General features: G+C 40.0%; 1 protein-coding gene across 13 annotated transcripts in view; it reads left to right on the top strand.

Moving 5' to 3' along the window:
- LOC101155482 (otoferlin) overlaps positions 1 to 20,907 on the top strand; it is a 77,322-nt gene that overhangs the window by 25,610 nt on the left and 30,805 nt on the right. For all 13 annotated transcript variants that reach the window (XM_020714482.1, XM_020714489.1, XM_020714490.1 and 10 more), the window contains 2 exons: positions 16,340 to 16,439; positions 19,559 to 19,758. In XM_020714482.1, the coding sequence (XP_020570141.1) occupies positions 16,340 to 16,439; positions 19,559 to 19,758 (300 nt within the window). The remainder of the gene's footprint in view (positions 1 to 16,339; positions 16,440 to 19,558; positions 19,759 to 20,907) is intronic.

Genomic DNA, 20,907 nt, shown 5'->3' on the forward strand with positions numbered 1-20,907 from the left:
TTGAAATATGACTAAGGCTAGGTTCACACTGAAGGCTGAAACGACCCAAATTCATATTTTATGCCCTTATGCGACCTGTATCTGATCTTTTCATAGATCCGATCTTATCAAATGTGACCCAGACCACTTGGGTATGTGGTCCTGAATCCGATACGCATCTGATCTTTTGAAATGCGACCTCCGTCTGAACGGCCAGGCCACATGTATCCGACCCGTACGCCATTGATAAGCTACAAACCCCATAATTCTGCGTTGAAGTGGGCGGGGATGAGAACATAAACATCAACCATGGCGGGCGATGCTGCTGAGACCAGTCAGTGGAAGGGAAGCGAGGTCACCGATTGGATTAATATTAGGGGTGACAGCTCTATTCAGGCCAAACTCGAGGGAACTTATCGCAACCGGGCAGTTTTTGAAAATTTTTCCAGCGAAATGTTCGAGCGTGGTGTTGAACCTTTCCCGCGATGACTTTTTATCCTTTCCGACCGTGGTCAGAAGCGTGGGGGAGACTTTCTCCAGGGCCAAAGGCGGATCCTCCTTCGGGTTCACATTTCTGTTCGGACCCTCAGATTCTCCAGAGCGGGTTAATAAAGAGTCAATAGCAGTTCTGCTGGAGGGAACCTTCATTTATTACTGTTCTCCTTCCTCCCAAACACACAACATGAATGCGCGCCCCCACTGCCCCTCCCATTCCCTACTCTGTGCTGCATGCGCTCTCTCCTCTCTCAACACACACGCGCTCGGCCCCAGCACATACACAGCCCCATTCCACAGCAGTGGGTACAGACGATCCTGGCTCCAATGCCTTCTTAAAATGAGAAGATTGTAATTGTGCTGGCTCCTTTGTGAAAATAAATGTAATAATGCAAAAAGAGCTCCACTGTTGACCACAATGTCGTTGACATCCATTGTTAATGTTAGCTACTTCCGCAAACAACGAGTGACTTCGTTCACCGTTGAGTACTCTTGTGCGAGTGCGGGTCACTTCTGGGTCATTTCACAGTCACACAGGAGATCACAAAAATTCACATTTAATTGGAAATTTGAACAGCCTTGCAAAAAAATTGAGTTTTTTCAAAAAGTCGGAATGGAGCATTAAGCCCTGCAGTGTGAACGTAGCCTATGTTGTCTTTTTAAACTGTGGGGAAAAGCTAGAGTGCTTGGAGAGGGCTAGTTTAATTAAAGGGTGAATACACCACCTTTATGCAGGGGGACTGAGCTGGGATTGGAACCAGCAGCTTCTGTCTGTGAGGTAGTACCATACCACTGTTCAGCCCCGACCTAGATATAATACTCGTGAAAACAAATAGGTCATATTGAGGCACAAAAAGGAAACACTTTTTTTTCCCTTTAGTTTGCTGCTATGCAGATAGTTTTTCAGAAGAACACCAAAACAAAACAAGTTGATGAACCTTCACATTTCACAACATAGCTGCATGTCTGTAGCTATAAAGGAAAATGAATCTTTTGCTGTAATTTACATGGCTCTACATGGTGGCTTTGCATCTACCCACAAAGAAAGAGGTCCCAATTATTAACCTTTCCACCTCCCAACTTGATAACCTCATCAGTTAAAGACCCACTCCGACAAAAATTGTGTTTTTGACATATTCTTGTGGCATTTTTGTGATTATGGAGAAAATATCTGAAGAAATTTAAGCTCAAATTTGTATTTCTGAGTACTGGTATTTCCTTATTTAAATAGCTATGAATCAGGAGTAGACGAAAAAATGTAGTTTGAAAAATAGCTTATTTGTGGGGTAGAAAATTAATTGGGTGAGCCACCAGCTTCCTGAGTCACAGCGCTGAGCATTTTTGTTTTCCTCGTCCAAGCTGGCATCTGCCTCAAAACTGTACGGCTGGATAGCTCCAATATTGCTCATCATTTTTGTTGAGCAGGTAATGTTAGGGCAACGGTCCCGCCCACAACTCAGAGGTAAATTTCAAATGAACTCCTGCTGCTCTGTGGTAACTGTGTCTTAGAGAATGACACAGATTTTTATTTTGGCTAAAAACAGCTTTTTCACATGTAAAATTCATAACTGGGAACACTTTTTGAATGGATCAAAGGATGATTGGAGTGTGACAAAAGGAATGGAAGGTGTGAGGGGGCTAGAGCGCTATTTTTTTCAATGCATATTTTTTCATGACTCAATTAGGTGTTCAGCCTCACCATGTATGACAAGTGGTATGTAAATAAAGATTTTGATTTGATTACCATCTGAGGAGATTTGCTGCTAACAGGACGGGGAGGGTGTGAAGTCTGCAGCCTACAATCACAGGTGATTGTTCTGTCATCTCTCATTGGTGTGGTCACATGTTCATTATGACTCAATCACAGTATTGACAGGAGAAGATTCCAGTCATGCATCTTTAGGTAACATCACAAAGAGTTTTAGAAGAGCAATCGTACCCCAACAAATATCTGTTATAACGGCAACAGAAAAGTGATCACTCGTACTTCTGCATGAAAGGGCCTTAAGTAAATGTGTCTGAAACACAGACCGTGACTCCCCAAACATGTCATCTCAATTTATCTTGACAGTGTTGACCACTCCAGCTTTTCTTGCTGTTTGTTCCACATGCGTGACAGCAGGACATGCTGTTTGTTTCCAAAAGAACCCAGGGGCCGTACAAACTTTACCCCAATTTGATCCATGCGAGAAAAGCGGTGCCAAACACCATTTTACCGTAAACAGTTTGTGGTCTCAGCGCCTGCTGCATTTGTCACAGCCTGTGACCAATTCAAATTGACACATTGCAAGTGTTTTTCAACTAAGAGAGAACAAGCTGAAATTTCCCAAGAGCTTGACCTAAATGGATTAAATGGCCTGTGTAACACATTGGAAACCACAAAGCTGGCCATGAGTCAGTTTACCTTTAAGATGGAGCCACAGGTAATGAAATGCCAATAAAGCAGGCCCCACTGACATTCCTGCCATCTCTTTATGCTGATTATCAGCTCAACACAAAAACCTAACTGGAGTATTTGATTAGAAACCAACATTTTACACACAGTTTTCTTCCATTTTCAAATACGTTTTTTTTTTTGAAGATTTTTGACACAACTTGTTGCTTTTTAGAACTGAAGATAATAATAAGAGCGGATCTACAAGCTAATGTTTCATCAGTATAGCAAAGTGTGTACTAAAGCATTTGTTCAGGGTAATGTGCTGAAATTGGCTAATTAAACTTCCCACCCCTTCACTTCACTGCCTGTTTCTTTCATTTTCCTCACCTCCTCTGGATGATACTTTGTTCTGTCGTCTCCAGCTAATTTACTGTGGATTTTTGAGCTATTTCGAATATAAATGAGATTATAAACAATTTTCCTCTTTATTTTCTTGGTTGATTGATGTGTTTTTGATGCATTAAACTAATAATCAGTGGCCATCCCAAAATGTACGTCCATCAGATTCAGCAATAATTATAGAAATGATTTGCTGAAGGAGACAGAATAGAGAAGTAGTACAAATGTCCAACAGAGAGACCAAAAAACAGGAAGTAAAAGAACAGAAATGTCTCTAATGGCACAGGTTGAGGAAATCACATTATCCACACAGTCAGTTTAGTTGGTATGCTTGTCTCTGGGGGGACCTAAATGATGCCTGCATGCACATGTCAGTATTGGTTGTTGTTTGACAGTGTGCTGTGTGGTTGTTGACTCCTTGCCACTTAGGAAGCAGACTGAAGGTTAAAAGTAAGTGACAGGAGTGTAGGACAGAGTAACAGCAGCTCCTCACCGTGGCAGATCCAATCTGTCGGCAAGATTTCAGGAGCTGCCATTAGTTAAGTTGAGAGAAAGAAGGTTTACTGCACTGGGGTCATGTATTTTAAGACCGTTAGCTTCATTTCTATTTAGGGTAGTAGTCATTTTTGATAGGATTCAAGCTTAAAACATAAATGATCAAACACAAAGTGTTAAAGACCTACTCTGATCATCTTTTAATCTATTGTAAAAGCATCCAAGTTATCTTTTAATTATGACTATGCCATTTTTAGCCAAAGCAACAAAAAAAATGTCATTTTTTTAGGACGTAGTTTCTGCAGAGCGTCAGAAGTTTGTTAGAAATTTGTCTCTGAGTTGTGGGCAGGGGTGTTGGCCAGGACTTGGCCTGTGTTGATTTCCTACCATCCATTTTTTTTCACTTTCTCCTGCTAGCCCACAGCCCCTCGCACCCCCCAGCCTAACATTACCGGTACAAAAAATAAAATGGCAAGCCATTTTGGAGCCATACAGTTCTTAAGACAGTTACCAGCTCAGACGAGTAAAACGAAGAAGTCCATAGATCCAGTCGTCTATAAGTGGATGGATCTGAATGGAGCGGAGCAGGGAGTCTATGGCCCGTCCATCCTATTTTCTGTGTACAAACACAGTCATTATTAAACTGCATTTTTTTTGTCCGCTCCTGATTCACAACAATGGAACAAAGAAATGCTCAGAAATGCAATTTTAATCCCAATTTTCAATACATATGTCCTCCATCATCAGAAGAATGCCTCAAGAACATGTTAACCCTTGCTTTACCATTGGGAGTTGGGTCATCTAGACCCACTAGACAGTGCTCTGAACCTTTTTTCTTCAATGATTTGTGATCTTCACTGGTGTCCATGGATTACATGAAATCTTTTCCACCTTTGTCATGGTAGGGAGAACACGCCAATGTAAGGGTGGGGTCATCTAAGATAGCACAAGGGGTTACGAACACCAAAAACAAAAGATTTTAGTGGATACTACAATCAAAATAGTTTAATTTAATGGAACACAGCCAATACATTCTGTATGTGGTACAGATAATTATAAATCCCGTAACCCTTGTGCTATCCTAGGCACTTTAATGTTGGGAGTTGGGTCATCTAGACCCCACTATACAGTGCTCTGAACCTTTTTTATTCCCTGATTTGTGATCTTCACTGGTGTCCATGGATTACATGAAATCTTTCCAGCTTTATCCACCTTTGTCATGGTAGGGAGAACACATCAGTGTAAGGGTGGGGTCATCTAAGATAGCACAAGGGTTAACTGCTTCCAGAACATGTGATCATTGTGCTGGTCTTTAAAGATTTTTTACTTCATTAACAAATAACTCTAAGTTCAAATAATTGGTAAACTTTAGTAGAGAAAGATTAGAATGTTGTGTCCCCAGAGGCTGCTATCTTTGTCCTCTTTTTTCCATTTTTACCTAAACTATGGACTCATAGCCATAATTATACAACAAAGAAACAAACTGCTATTCAAAGGCAATTTTTCAAATCATAATCTGTAGTGAAACAATGGTGAATGCAAACATAAATTTAAGGTGTCTTGAAGTTCAGTTGGTGCATCTGGACTTAAACGTTTTTAAGTCTTTTACTTTAAATCCAAACTCAATTCTCAGACATCACCTAAATGAATAAGAACCTTCATCAACGCGAATAAAAGATGGAATATGACGATGACTATCTTTTTTTAATCCCACTTTCTATATGTAGTCAGATTTTTGCAGGCAAAAGTGGCAGCCTAAACAATATATATATATATATATATATATATATATATATATATATATATATATATATATAATTGCCAAAAACACAGAAACATTATGATAGAGTTTTATATTTTTAGCTCTCAAAAACCACAAAAATTTAACTACCACCAACTAAACTGCACACATATACTAGAATTCTTATTTTGTGCAGAAAAGGTCTTGCAGGCATAGAAATGCAAACATGAATGCAACCTAACACACTGTTGTTGGTGAATAATTTAAGGTCAGACATAGCTGCTGTTGTTCTTCACACCTGCTTCATAAGTCCACAGGTTGCATCATTACCATGATAACTGATCTACTTCATCACTGTAAGCACCAGAACACAGCAAGGCCAGTGTGTCACACCCCTGCAAACATAAGTGTGGTCACATTACCACAACACAAAGCGGAGGCAGTGATCCGAGACATCGTTGGTGCTACAAGGGCAGGTTTCAGTTTTTGTTTTTGCTTTCAGAACATTACAGGGTACAGTATGTGAAATACTGTACCCTGTGTGTGTGTGTATGTGTGAAGCAAAGAGGAGGTCTCATGTTTGTACTGTCGGCATCACATTCAGCCCTAAGAACACAGGACTTGTGAGTCTGTTTGAGCCGAGCGCTAATTCAATCAAAACCAAAACACAATTTGAGAAAGAAAAACAAGCAAAACTCAACAACTGTGGAAATTTGATAGGAAGAAAAAACAGCAAAGGTTTTCTAAAACCAGAAAACGAAGAACATAACAGCTCTGAAAAGCATAAAAATGTATGCTGACCCACAGTCTATGGAGCTGAGCTTCTCACAAATCATAGTCTCACATTTTTTGCTGAGCAACAAACTCAGTCTTTTTAGATTTGTCTATAAGATAAAATATCTTGTCCAGGACATATTGATTTGATCATGAGCCTGTGTGTGTATTTTGTTGCTTAGAATTAGCATGACATCAACAATAAAGTCTGCGTTTGGGTTTTGATTTTTGAAAAGCACATTCATTTATTTTTCTGTATTCGAGGAGAGACAAAAAAATCTCTGAAATACACAGTTTTTGTTTGTATATTCTGTTTTTTGCTTTTTTAAAGACCGTGCATACTTTTATGCCATAAACACGGCATATCTGTGCATTCCGAAAACTGTTTGGTACCAAATTGGAGTAAGAGCTGCCCAACACACACCACTGATCTAAAAAAGCACCTTATACAAATTCTTGGAAATATTTTACTTTGTAAGTAAACATTTCAGTCAGACAACTCTTGCAGTAAGAAATATTTATTTGACATTTTTCCACATTCTTTAAGTTGGCATTCACATATTTTCGTTTGGCATAAGGCTCCGTTCAATTCCATAAAACTTCCATAAAATTTCCATAAAACTTTCGGGTAACAAAACCCCCCTTTACGGAGCCCACAGGTGGAAGCCGGGGAGGAGGGTGGGGCGAAGAATGAGCGCTGAAGGTAAGAAAGAATGAACAACTGCGCACCTGGCTTAAATAGGACGCTGAGCAGGTGAGTTAATTAACTGAACCGCCCTAGGGTATTTACCTGAAAAACACTGCAGCGAGTATCTGCCCGAAATACGATAAATCGTCATTTCAGTCAGACAACTCTTGCAGTAAGAAATATTTATTTGACATTTTTCCACATTCTTTAAGTTGGCATTCACATATTTTCGTTTGGCATAAGGCTCCGTTCAATTCCATAAAACTTCCATAAAATTTCCATAAAACTTTCGGGTAACAAAACCCCCAACACTAAAATCATCCAGAAGAAGAAAAGTGTGAATGTATAATCAATGTGTAATAAAATGGGGTGTGTTTTCGGCAGCATTCCATTTTCATTTCATTTCCCAGTATGACTGCTATGTGTGACCCGGCACCATTGACCGTTTGGGCCGCCCCCGTTCGAGTACAGCGCCACGAAGGGAACATGCTATCTAGTGGATCTGCTATGTGTGACCCGGCACCATTGACCGTTTGGGCCGCCCCCGTTCGAGTACAGCGCCACGAAGGGAACATGCTAACTAGTGGATCTACTATGTGTGACCCGGCACCATTGACCGTTGGGCCGCCCCCGTTCGAGTACAGCGCCACGAAGGGAACATGCTATCTAGTGGATTTGCTATGTGTGACCCGGCACCATTGACCGTTGGGCCGCCCCGTTCGAGTACAGCGCCACGAAGGGGACATGCTATCTAGTGGATCTGCTATGTGTGACCCGGCACCATTGACCGTTGGGCCGCCCCGTTCGAGTACAGCGCCACGAAGGGGACATGCTATCTAGTGGATCTGCTATGTGTGACCCGGCACCATTGACCGTAGGGTCGCTCCCGTTCGTGGAAACCACTAGATGAACATACTATCTGAAAGAGAGAGGGAAAGAAATAAAAGGGGAGCCAACATAAAATTACTTATACCTGATCTTAGAACGTAAGCTCACTTCCGCAAAACGCTGTGCAGAACTATAATTTAAACCGCCAAACAACCCGTATGATACACTAACTTAACATCCAATCCAAAGCTTCCGATGGCGTATGACATGCTTAACAGCCATTATTCAAACTTCTATTAAACTAAGAACAAGTTTGATGGCCATAAACTCTTCCATTTGGGCAACTATATATACACGCGCTTAAGTAACATCCATTATTTTGAAGCTCCCAACGACAGTACCACGAACGAGCTTAATAGCCATAATTTTCTCCATTTGGCATACCAATTATAAGCGCTCAAGGAACATCCATATAAATGAGGTTCCATCCCAATATTAAGAACGAGTTCAACGCCCATATTTACTATGCTTCATTGGCATACTACAAACAAATGAGCTTAAGAACCAGATTCGAGCTCCGCGCATACTATGATACAACTTAAAGCAACCCAAATTTTGAGGCTTCCACCTGGCTATAATTTTCTTTTAACATCTATAATCGAAGAATTTACATTCATTCTGCGGTTGACATTGATTAATTCATTCAGTCAGAAGTGTCATTGGAATGCAGAGGAGGTCCACCGCCCTTTCACTTTCAGTGCAGCAATAGGTACGTCGAGCAGTCATCGTTGCAGCATCAAATCAAGGAATGCATGGGTGACATCATTTCCTGGAAACGGAGAAGCTGATCGGGGCGTATGGGTTTGCAGGCTCAGGATGCGATGCATAGATAAAAACAAAGCAGTATTAGTCTTGACAAGAATATATAAATAACCCAGAAACTGATCAGTTTCAAAATGATTGAGATAAATTAAATAACAGTGCTTTAAAAAAAAACAAATCTGAGAAAGTGAAATTTAGTAGATAGTTAAGGTAAAGACCCATTGTGGATTTATCGCACCCTAGAAATCACCATAATTACAAATTCCAACAGTGAAATGATAGTAAAATATATGACCTGCACGAAATCTTAACACCAATTTTTTATATATTCCAATGATGAGAAAGGTAACCTTTGACAGTTTCAGAGGGACGCACCTTCAGGAGGCCATCGAGGAGTAGTAGATGGGAAGAGTAGCCAAGGAGATTTGTAGATGAGGAAGGTCAACATCCCACGTAGCAGAGGATTACAGCTCGGCTGGATTTGATGCCTTGTATATGATATTAGTGGTTCTCAAATTTTTTAATTAGCCAAGGGTGACTGGATACTGCAAAAGAGAACTTGAGAGCCATGAGGGATCATAGGTTTTGATAGTATTTTTGCTAGACTGAACCTTAAGCATTTAGAGGCGGAGTATAACAAGCCTCTAAATGGGGATGCATCTAGCAGAGTGTCATCTGCTTAAAAAAGGCAGATAGAAGACTGACTTGTGGACACAAGATTTAACCCTTGAACTAAGCTTGAGAGCGCAAGTGATATATTTCCTACGGTCAGGGTAGAAGTTGCTCAAGGTGTTATTTAAACATTAACCAAGTCAACCGATGACACAATACTATTATTCAATATTGAAACAGCCTTAATATAATCTCCAAGGATGAAATAACCGGACGACCCCTTAAGAACCATCAGAGCTGTAGATTCTGGCGGCCGGACAAACACAAACCACTCTTCTTAAATCCTTTCCCCCAAACCAGAAGGCGCAGACTCAGGAGAACAAGTGGAGGGAGCCTGAAGACACAACAGGTATCACAAAACCACTCCAGGCATAGAGAGGGAAAGATCAAGCGCAAAACACGAAAATCCAGAACAGGAACACGTGGCCCAGGATCGAACTACCCAGAACAAGAACACAAAATGAACGGATGACCATAGGACCAAAGCTACAGCAAATGTCAGGTGGCCCAATCATTGACGAATTATATCCAACCAGAATTTGAATAAACGACATGCTGCACAAAAGCTAGAGATGACATAATGGGGAGAGACAAGCATCAATGAACCACCAAAAACTATAGAAGAAAAATAAATCCGGACGGGTGGAGGACCGTACATTATAGATAACGTGGAAACCCAATTTTGAAAATAAAGTTTTCCACAGAGATTCAAAAGACCAGGGATACAGAGGAAAGTTGGCCACCAAGAAATCATCAGTAACATGCAAAATGAAGGGCACCCATCGCCTACAAATATCCAGTACAGGGCGATAAAGTCGATTTTATGAGGACTGCCACGACAACGGAAAGGTAAACCGGCAAACACCTCGAGCGCCAACTGAAGGCCAAGAGACGCCACTGAGAGGCATAGAGGCAGAACAGTGAAACCATCAGTGACAGTCATCCTCAGCCTTATATCGCGTTCGGAGGAAACTCGTGGAGACAGCATGGGGAGCTGAAGAAAACATATAATAATCCTGAAGGCGCATGGGGAACCAGGCCACTGATGCCCAGAAGATAAACTGCGAGGCGCTAACAGGTCCAGATCAAGTCACGTCAACCTGAACACTTCCCAGGGGCCACCCTCAGTGGCGGCTTTGAAAACGATGCCCCGGAAGAATCCATCACATAGAACCCACAAACCTCCAACCAAACTAGAGAGAGAATAACAAATTAACTGTCCAGCCGAGAAAACAAGGCCGCGACGAGACCGACACACTCACTAATGCGGCCGACGCAAGTCCCTGAGGACAGGGCAGGACCCACTGGGGTACACAGAGCAGGGAAAACACAGGCGGAGCAGAACCAGATGCAGAATGTGCGGGGGCAATGAAAGAGGATCGCTGAGTGAATAAAATGAGCCATAGACGCTGCATAAGAGAGACCAATCATAGGGAAAAATATCCACAGAGCCGAGACGGGTCCAAGAGACACCGATTCACATTCTAACTAACCAGCAGCTACAACAACGAAGAAAACAAACAGAAGAACCGCCATAATAATAAAGCCAGCATCAAATTAAAGATAAGATTTACACACAGCTCCCAAAGAACAAAACAGCAACAGAAAACAAATGCTAAAAGCCACGATAAATTCAGCCAGCATGAGAAACCTGTCCAAACGAGGACTGCCAGCCTTCACAACCACAGAAAGGACCCCACAACCCCTGAAAAAAAACAACCGGACGACGCAGAACTACGCAGCAGAAAAGGAATCAGAAGTGCATCAAGAAGGACCCGGAGACAAAAACTACAATTCCCAGGGTCCTTAGGGGCGTGACGTCCCGAAGTAAACAGGAAGAAAAAACGCAGCCTTAGAAAACTACACGGGAAAGGACTGATTGCCGCTCACCGCAGAAAGTCGGCTGACCACGGCAGACGAGAAGACCCGGACTGCTCCTGATCGGGGGCCATGGACATCCCGAACATCGCGGAAAGCACACCCCCTGCAAATGCACGCGACCGCGGCGAAACGAACGCGCTGTGCGCCGTCAGCCGCCCGCGGATCACTGCAAAGCAGAGCAGACGCGGCGAAACGAAAACCCCACATCATAAAAAAAACGGGGATCATCCATCCGAAGAACGGTGGGAACACAGCAAGACGCCGAAAGAGACGGAGACCCGCGGGCACTGAGACCGGCGAAGAATGAGCGCTGAAGGTAAGAAAGAATGAACAACTGCGCACCTGGCTTAAATAGGACGCTGAGCAGGTGAGTTAATTAACTGAACCGCCCTAGGGTATTTACCTGAAAAACACTGCAGCGAGTATCTGCCCGAAATACGATAAATCGTCATTTTATGTTATTTTATTTGTTTTTCAGAGTAATTTTGTTCTTTTTGTTTTTTCACTATAGCACCTGGTTAAGATTTTACAGTAATAAGATTTAATTTAAACTTTAAACATTTATCCACAAGCCAGATCCAGTAAGACTCCCCCCCCCCCCCCCCAAAGTCCTTATTCTGTAGTTTGTACTTGTCGTTACAGTTTACTCAAAAAAAAAAAAACTCACTCTGCCTCTCAAACGCCTTAAGCATAATGCATACATTTATATTTAACTTCCTGGTTTAAACCTTCTGGAAAGTTGGACCGGAAGGTTATAAGCCAAATTTCCAGCATTTTAGCTTTAAATGTGAATCTGTTAATTTGTTTTTTTTTGATAGATTCCAAAAACATTTGTACAGACAATTACAGACTCCAAAAAATAAATCCAACACTCCATCAGCCATCATCACCAAGTATAAATTTGAGTTCATAAAAAGTCTGGCAGCACTGCAGTATGCAGATGAATATCTTGAATATACTGCCCTGTTTTTAAATTAAATGTTGGACAGAGGTACATTCAAGTTTACAATCTCATCAAATTTTAACTTGATGTGTTTGGACAGTCAACAATTTATAAAGCACTCAGAACATTTTTATGGCAAAATTAAATTTTAGTAGCCAATCGTTTTTTCCAAGCACATATAAATGAACTGTATTGAAACTTCTATCATAATAGGACATTTCATTCAGGTTTTCTCAAATATCTGCAACCTTGTGGTCCATCTACATGCTTAAGTACAAAGTGCTGCCCCCTTCCCTTTTTTCCACCAGTGAGTTTGTATTAGAAATCTGGGTCATGTTGCATATCTGCAGGAGTCTTTGTAAGGCTTGTGTAGCTCTAACAGTACTCTGCCTGCAGGCATTGCAGAAACAAGAGCTACTAAACCTCACAAGCTGTTGCAGAAGACTTAAACTGAACAGATATTTTACACTTCTTGAATCCTCTGGTACGAGTCTCCTGTCCCCGTCACGACCGGATTGACTCCGAAAACCTTTGAGGATCACTATAGATTTTTAAAATGACACAATAAAGCTCTGAATTATGGAAACGGATGAAAGTAAATTGTTTGTCAATAATAAATGCAACCCTTTGAAATGCTAAAAAGTGAGTTAGAACACGATAGGGCCCCTTCAGTTCAATTATTCAGCGCTGGTACATGCCTTACAATGGCCAAAAGGAAATTACAGAGCTTTTTCTTATCTAAACAGCCCTGGACATATTGATCACATCATGGATGGGCTAAAAAAATCCTTCTTTGCTCCTCAGTGGGTACACATAGCTCCAATAAAATGTTTAAAAAGAAATACATTCTGGTTTTGTCCTCTAAAAGAAGTGTTTCTGAACTGGTTCTCCTCTTGCTGGCTTTTTTCCTCTGTTACATCAGAGCTGGTTAAGCTGAGGAGACTTGCCTGACAGGAAGACACCTTCGTGAAGAAAGCATCTGTTTGTGCCAGAGGGGCATACGTTGCTTCAAAAAGCTAAAAAATATAAAAAAAAGGTTCTGGAAGTTTCCCTTTACCTCATTAGGAAGTTTTGAAGCACTGCAGATACATGCAACCTCACTTCAGGTGGAAAACAGGGGGACATAGAGAGAATAATTACATATAATATCTTTTCTATTTGTGCACTGATAAGAGGCGCCTGCCTTTGTTGTTAGTCTTTGCTCATGAATTTAATGATAGTATTTGGTGGCTTTCATATGCTGGTGCAGGTGTGTTTGTGTACTTTGAGTGTGTACTCATTCTCTTTTATCCATTTAGTCTTGTAGTATAAAAACAAAAAGCCCCCGCCGCCGCATTTGCTTTCCTCTATTTTTTGTGTGTTTAGTTGCTGTTTACACTACCCGTCTCATCTTGCAAACCTACCAGGTCTTGAAATGTCAAATGCTCCTGTTTTGCAACATGTCTTGTTGCAAAGTATCTGGACTTTAGTGCAGTTTGCTTTCCTAATGAGTCTTTTGTTGTTGCCCTTGTACATGCATCGCCCCACAGTATATTTGTGCAACAAAATATGCAAAAGAATAGTTATTTTTGGTCCAGATTTTAAAAGAAAATGTGTCCAGAAAGTAGCAGAAATGACATATGGCAGAGACGACAATATATTCATTCTGCAAACAACATACTGCTATGGAGGAAACTCTTTAAATTATTCACTAGCTTTAATTGTCAGCTTGAATGGAGACTTACTGGGTTTCTTCCCCCTCATATGTTCTATGAATGATCCTTGCACACATTTGGCAGCCTAAAAAACTTGCAAGCTGCAGCGATTGTCCAGAAGCTGCATTATGTCCCGATTCTTTCTGTGATTTTTAAAAATTCTAGGAGAAGAAGAATGCTGACGTTTTGTTTTGCCAGTTTTTGTGCATAGTAAAGCATCAATATGTAAGGACCTTTCTGAATGGTGGTGTTTTTACACTATCGTTTTTATAGAAAGATTCTCAAGAGATGAGAAATGAGCATCTGTAACTATTTTAGGATGAACCCTACATTATGTTTGTGCAACATCATCGTCCAAAACAATTACATTTTCCACTCTAGTATCTAGTAAATATAGTGAGTCCGTAAAACCATACTTAATGTTAAAAAAACAACAACAATAGACCTCAGTTTTTTTTCTAGCGTTTAAAAAAAAAACTGGAAAAACGTATTTATTGTTGTTCGTTATGGCTCGATGACATCATGAGATTGGTTACACAATCATCTTACTCATAAGGTGAATTCCCACTATGGACTATTTGGTCCCAATTAGAGTTTAAAGTCCACTTTATTTGGCTGGATGGGAAAACTCTTCCGATCAATCTGGATTCTGGTGTAGATCAAGCTTGTCTCAGATAATGTCACCTCAAACAGGTAACTCCCATACAGTCCACATTCACAGGTCAAATGCTGAAAGGGCAAGTGGAAGACTGTTTAATGACAATTACGAAGGATTACCTCACAAGAGGGAAAACCAAGGGAAAGGTCAGTAAATCCAAAACCAAGGCGCAGCATCTGCACCACAAAATGACAACACACCAGCATGCAAAATGCTCCAACACCAAGACAGTAAACAAGGTGGCTTAAATAGGTAGACCGCTTAATCAGCTAACAAGGTGCAGATGTGGACTCCAGCAGGAAGCACAGGTGAGTGGAGGAGAAACCACAGCAGGCCTGCACAACATCATAAAGTGAAAAACAAAAACAAAACAAGCAGAACGTGTCCCTCACCTGCACTTAAGTTTTCAAAAGGTGTAGCATAGTGGTCAGTGAAGGGGCCAAGAAAAGCAAAAGGGGATGCTGGAGATGAAGGTCCATTGCATGACTATACGTCTTTTGTTTCCACCCGTTTTTGGTTGGTCTTTATTGTTTATTTAACCGTAACTTTCCTTTACAGAACATTGCCGAAGACATTAACTGTGTTTGTTTTCTGCATTCATAATTATGTAAAGACTGCTAAAAACCATCTTAATAGTTGTTTTTAAATTTTTATTGTTGGGACATCTTGTGTGCCAAACACCCATTTTGTGTCTTCATAACTTTTTGGAACCCTGAATTCTCACCTTCCTCCCTGCTTGATTAATCGGTCAACTTAAATCAGTCTCAAGTATGAATTTTTACCTGCCAGTTTGCTGCATATACCTAATTTAAATGCATATTTTCAACATTAAGGCTTACACTTAAACCTAAAAGGTGTTTCACATTTTAAAAGTGTGTTTAAGGTCATGTCAGAACTACAGTTACATACATTTGGGTTTGTCTGGGTAAAAACAAACTTTGTAGGAAAAAATAAAACTTTAATTAACTAAGAAAAAGTAAAAGAAACGCTTCATGGATCTTTATTTAGTATTGTCCTTAGGGTAAGAAAGTAAGACGAGTTGCATTGAATTGCTGCTCAGCCAACGTGAATAGATTGTGTAGAAAGCCTCACATTATACAGAATTGATTTCTTTTGTGAAAAAGTTGCTAACATATTGGATTTCCATGTTTTTAAGGTCCTAAAAGTGAAGTATTACAACCTTTTAAAAAGAAAATGTCTGAAATACTATTTATAAATTTATTGTGTTCAAGGTGACATGAGACTCATCATATACTTTAAACACAATAAAGGCCTTAACAAATGACTTTAAATCATTGCTAACCTCTTATATAGACATCCGTATGGAACATTATTTCTTTAGTTTAGTAAGGCCTAATACAGTTATAGCCTTTGGACAAAACGAGATCAGTAAATGATCTCTTTTAAAATCTCAGTCAAACTGCATCTGAATATATGCAAACATGTATTTTTACTGCAAAAAAAACAACATTTTATAATTGTACCTAAAAGCTAGAAAATCCTTAAGCACTTTAAATGTGTAATCAAACACTGCTGTAATGCTTTGCCCACATCTTTCTTTATAAAACTAAGCTGCAGACATGGTGCTACACCTTTTCTATGGGACTCCATTAGCCGTAGTTACATCTATTCAAGCTTTCATACACAAACTCGCCTCACTGCAGCAGCAAATGAAACCATGGAGGAGAAGAGATGCATCTGGTGAGAAGATTATACAGTCTGAGTTTATTACAGAAACTGAAAAGGCTGAGGCAAAGTGACGATGACTTAATAGGACTTTCAGCAGGGTTGAACAGATGGGCAGCTGAAGGGAACAAAAAAGAAATCACACAATGGCATATTGATCTTAGTGATTGTTGTTTTTATGGCTTTCTGATGGCGGTTTTTCTGCAGACTGGTTGGGACTTTCTGCATGGTGCTTCAGAAGGTGGCTGAAGAGGGGCATTTGGAACTAACAGACACTCTCATCGATGAAAACAACACATCGATAAAAGTAAGTACTCATTCTGAAGGGAGACGTTCTGATGCATCTAATTTGTCAAACTGAAGAGCTGAGATGAAAAACACAATATTGTGATGGTGATTATAACCAAAGATCTTCTTTAAAATCTTTTATCTTGTCAGATCAGTGTAGTGTTGTGCCCTGCGTTATCCACATTTAAATTTTACCAAAATTACACCAGTGGAGTCTTTTTTTCTTTTATCCCTCAAAATAATTTATTTTGAATGAGTGACCTTTTCTGATTATTTTATACTTATATTGTTTAATCAAGAAAAAAAGTCATTAAATGAGGCCTCATACTTGAAAATTATGCCTATAAGGGTCCAAAATATATATGTAACATGACTCCATTTGGCACAGAGTAATATATATAAATTTGAGACTTTTTTTATTTGCTTTTTTTATATACAGCAGATTCATACCAATGGTTACAACTGTTCCTTTTTTTAAGTAAAAATGATCCCAAATCCCAGCTAAAATAAAACAAGTAGTTTTAAAAGTTGAGTAGAACTAAAAGAAAGACAAAATAGAATATTTAGACCTAGTTTCCCAACTTTAAACAAAAAACTGTTGATCCATCCATCTTCCAAATCCGCTTAGTTCCTTTTGGGAGTTAGTAACTGTTGGGAGAAGGCAGGCTACATTCTGGACAGGAAGCCAGTCCTTTGCAGGGCAACGTTATTGATTTTGGAACAATTTGACTTCCTAAACAATCATAAAGTAGCTGTAAATAAAACTTTTTCTCAGAAACTCCAACCTTTAATTACATTCTAATCAACTTTTCTTGTTTTCTGGTGCTGTTGTAGATCATATAAAGCCTGTTGCAGGGAAATACTTGAAAAGCAATATTATAAAAAAAACTTACATTTTATTTACAGTTATGTATGTTTTTATTTCCCAAATGGACTTTTGTTCTCACTTTAGTGGAACAAAGGTTACTTCAGAAGATCAAGGAGAATCTGCTGATATGCTGATATGCGGAGCCGGTTTAGCTCGTGCTGGTTTGCGGCGCCTTCCGTCCGTGAAACCAGGGTTCAACTCCGGGCTGCTCCCTGTTCCCTTCTCTACTTCTGTGCCGGTACCTAGCCCGGTGGCTTTGAGAGAGTTGCGTCAGGAAGGGCATCCGGCGTAAAACATTGCCAAGTTTACCATGCGACTCATTCGCTGTGGTGACCCCTGATGGGAAAAGCCAAAAGAGAAACAGATTAAGAAAAAAGACAGAGTGAAATTATGGGGGATTCAGTATTATGTGTTTCATTATATAGCAAGGCAACAAGAACACAACAAAATTCAGTTTTTTAATGAATAAACTAGTGAAGAGACAGATCAGAGAGTGAGTGAAAGAAATTGAGAGGGGTTTCTGTGCTTGCTAACAAATGGCATCATCCTGGGAAAGTTGCTGTGAGACAAGATCCAAGCTAAGCGCTTGCTTGGTTTTGTCAGTCCAAGATTGCTCATAGAGAAATGTTATTTAAATATTTTTGGAAAATATGCAAGGAGATGTTACAAATTCACAAAGTTGAAAAGAAGACAGTTTTACGTAAAACTGTGATCTACTTTTGTTTCGGCCATTGGCATTTGTAGTTTTTTAGTCTTACCCTTCTGAGTGGTAAGGAGATGCCAGTAAAGTGCACTCACAATCACAGGAGGGATCCTTAAATAGAGAAGTTATCGCTTTTCATCTGCTTTTTAATTCCCAGAAGGTGTGGTAACAGCCATCATTTGGCCCATAAAGAAGAGCACCACAACAACAGGGGTGTTCAGTGTTCTGGTTGCAGTGTCAGCACATCCAGGCTCTCTGAGTTCACCGTGATCCAGAATTTTCTATTGATTTCAAATCATGTTCAGAGAACAGCGAGGAAGGATGATGCACAGATGATGAAACATTGCAAAGCGGTTTATAAGCGTGCAGTGCAACCTTTATAGCTCGAAACACAGTAAAACTTAACCAGACACAACCTGACAAAAACACTTTGACATACAGCTCCAGTGTTGTTTCCATAGTAACATGTGTAACTCCTGGTGGAACACAGTGATTGCTGAGTGAGGATTTACTGGAGGGAAAAGCGAACGAAGCAGAGACAGAAAAGGGAGAGAGCAAGAACCCAACATGCATTTATCTTCATCCATCCTTGTCAGAGGGATAAATTGGTCACTCTGTGATAAAGATCAGGAAACTATCGGGATGATAATATCAGTAAAAACATAGCTCCAGAAAAATAAAATGTGCATCTACATTTCCTTATTTGCAAAGCAGTTTTTTTTTTTTTTTTTTTGGGGGGGGGGGGGGGGGGGGGAGTATTTAATATTTTCACCAAGGCTAAGCATTTAAATTCCCACTCTGATCTTCTTTTGATCTATTTGTAAAGCATTCACGGTGGTTTTTAATTAGGATTGTGCCGTTTTTAGCCAAAATATTAGCTTGCGTTTTTGCAGAGCAGCAGTAGTTCATTAGAAATTCACCTCTGAGTAGTAGGCAGGACCAACGCCACATTGCAGTCCCGTTCCCCCGTCCACTTGCCGTTGCTGAGAGTTCTCTGCTTACACACTCTTCTGCTAGCTTACAGCCCCTCACACCCCTAACTTAACCTTACCGGTGCAACAAATATGGCAGGCAATAAATATCAGAGCTGTCCAGCTGTACAGTTTATTGCCAGATGCCAGCTTGGACGAGAAAAAGGAAGACATAGATGCATCTAGTCGTCTACAAGTGGATCAGAATGGAGCCAGCAGCCAGCTTAGAGCCCGCCCAACATAAATTCTGTGTGACAAATGCAATAGTTTTTAAACGCATGGTTTTATCAGCTCCTGATTCCCAATGATTCCAATAAAGAGATACTCAACAATGTAATTTAGACTTTTTTTTTCTAAATATACATCCTCCATCATGAGAAAAATACCGCAAGAACATGCTAACAAAATTTTCATCAGAGTAGGTCTTTTACGTTTTTTTTTTTTAACTTGAAGGATACTGGAAATATGTGAAAAAGTAAAACAAACAAGTGATTTTGAGTTTTTTTTTTAACTTTTTGCAGTCTGTATTTAAAAAGGTCCAAAAACAATGATGTCACAGTTAAAACTCCTTTTATGGTATGATCTGTAATTTGCAGACCAGTGTTACCATAGAGATCAGGTACCAGGCAATGGATGGCAGCACGGGGACGTGGATCGACGGCGAGTTCCTGGAGGTCCCTGATGACCGGGACGGGGTGTTTGCCTTTGAAACAGACAGCTTGCTGTCAGGACAGAGTCATGGGTCTGGGACATCCCATGGACGATCTCTACATGGATCAATACCCACCTTCAGAAAGTGAGTCTTACATTGAATTAAATTCTGATTAATTTAGAGCTTAAGCTAGTGAGAGCACTACAGAAACATATAATGTGTTATTGCCAGGCATTCGCCTTAACATCTTATAAAGGATTTGGTTTGTTCCCATTATCAGTTTTTGGTCCTATATCAAAAAATATTTTTTCTTATGGAAAAACTTACCAAATATTTTTACAGTGTGCTGTTTTTGTGAAGATCCTTGATCCGTTGGGGTTTTATAAAAGCGTGAGTAGCATTTATTTCCACAAAGACTATCACAAACAGACAAATCCATCATTATGATTCACAGTGGTTTGTGTTTAGATGTCAGCATAAATGTACTTGCTCTTCTTAACATGTCTCATATGCTCACAAAATTAAAAAAAAGATAAGGTTAGCAGTTTTTGAAACGTTATATATGTCTCGTTTACAAGCTTTTTTATTTTGTCGTCTTGTACTTCTTGCTGCCGGTTAAGAAATATGAGAGAAACGGATAGAGCAGCCAAGAAATCAGCCTTTGATATTTCTATGTAATAGCTCTGTCACTTTTTATCTACTTCTATTGTATCCAGAATTTTTTGGCAGGACGGTTTTCTTCTGGTAGAGCAGTTTTCTGACTTTTTCATCACGCCTGAGATGTTGTGGCTTTATGGCAAAAAACTCTAATTGTCTCTCAGTAATGAGGCGTGACTGCATGAGATGAAGACTTGGAGCAGATTTCATATTCCTAAAGCGAAGGTAACTTTGTGGATAAAGAAAAGAAATTGTTCAGTTTTTATCTTCTTTAACGTGCTGCTTGTTAATTTTTAGCGCTGAAATTATTCCTTTAATTGTGACAAATCAATTTTTAGGATGTACAAGAAAATGATAACTTTAGTACTCTCAGCTCTATTACTATTTAAATTTGTGATTTGCTTTTATTCACAACTGAGTGGAAAGACCCCCCCCCCCCCCCCCAACAGTAGCCTAAAAGTCTTCCAGGAAACTTTTTCGTTTAAAAGTGCACTCTTGCCTCATTAAGATCCTTCAGTTTCCTCTCATCCCCTCACAGAAACTGACAATCTCCTATCTGCCCGGCACCTCTCCTGTGCCCCCCTCCCTCAATTTCTCCCCTGCTCCAACAGAATGATTTATGGCACAAGCCATAAA

This window comes from Oryzias latipes, chromosome 24 (assembly GCF_002234675.1).
Source record: "Oryzias latipes chromosome 24, ASM223467v1".
NCBI classification, from domain to species: domain Eukaryota; kingdom Metazoa; phylum Chordata; class Actinopteri; order Beloniformes; family Adrianichthyidae; genus Oryzias; species Oryzias latipes.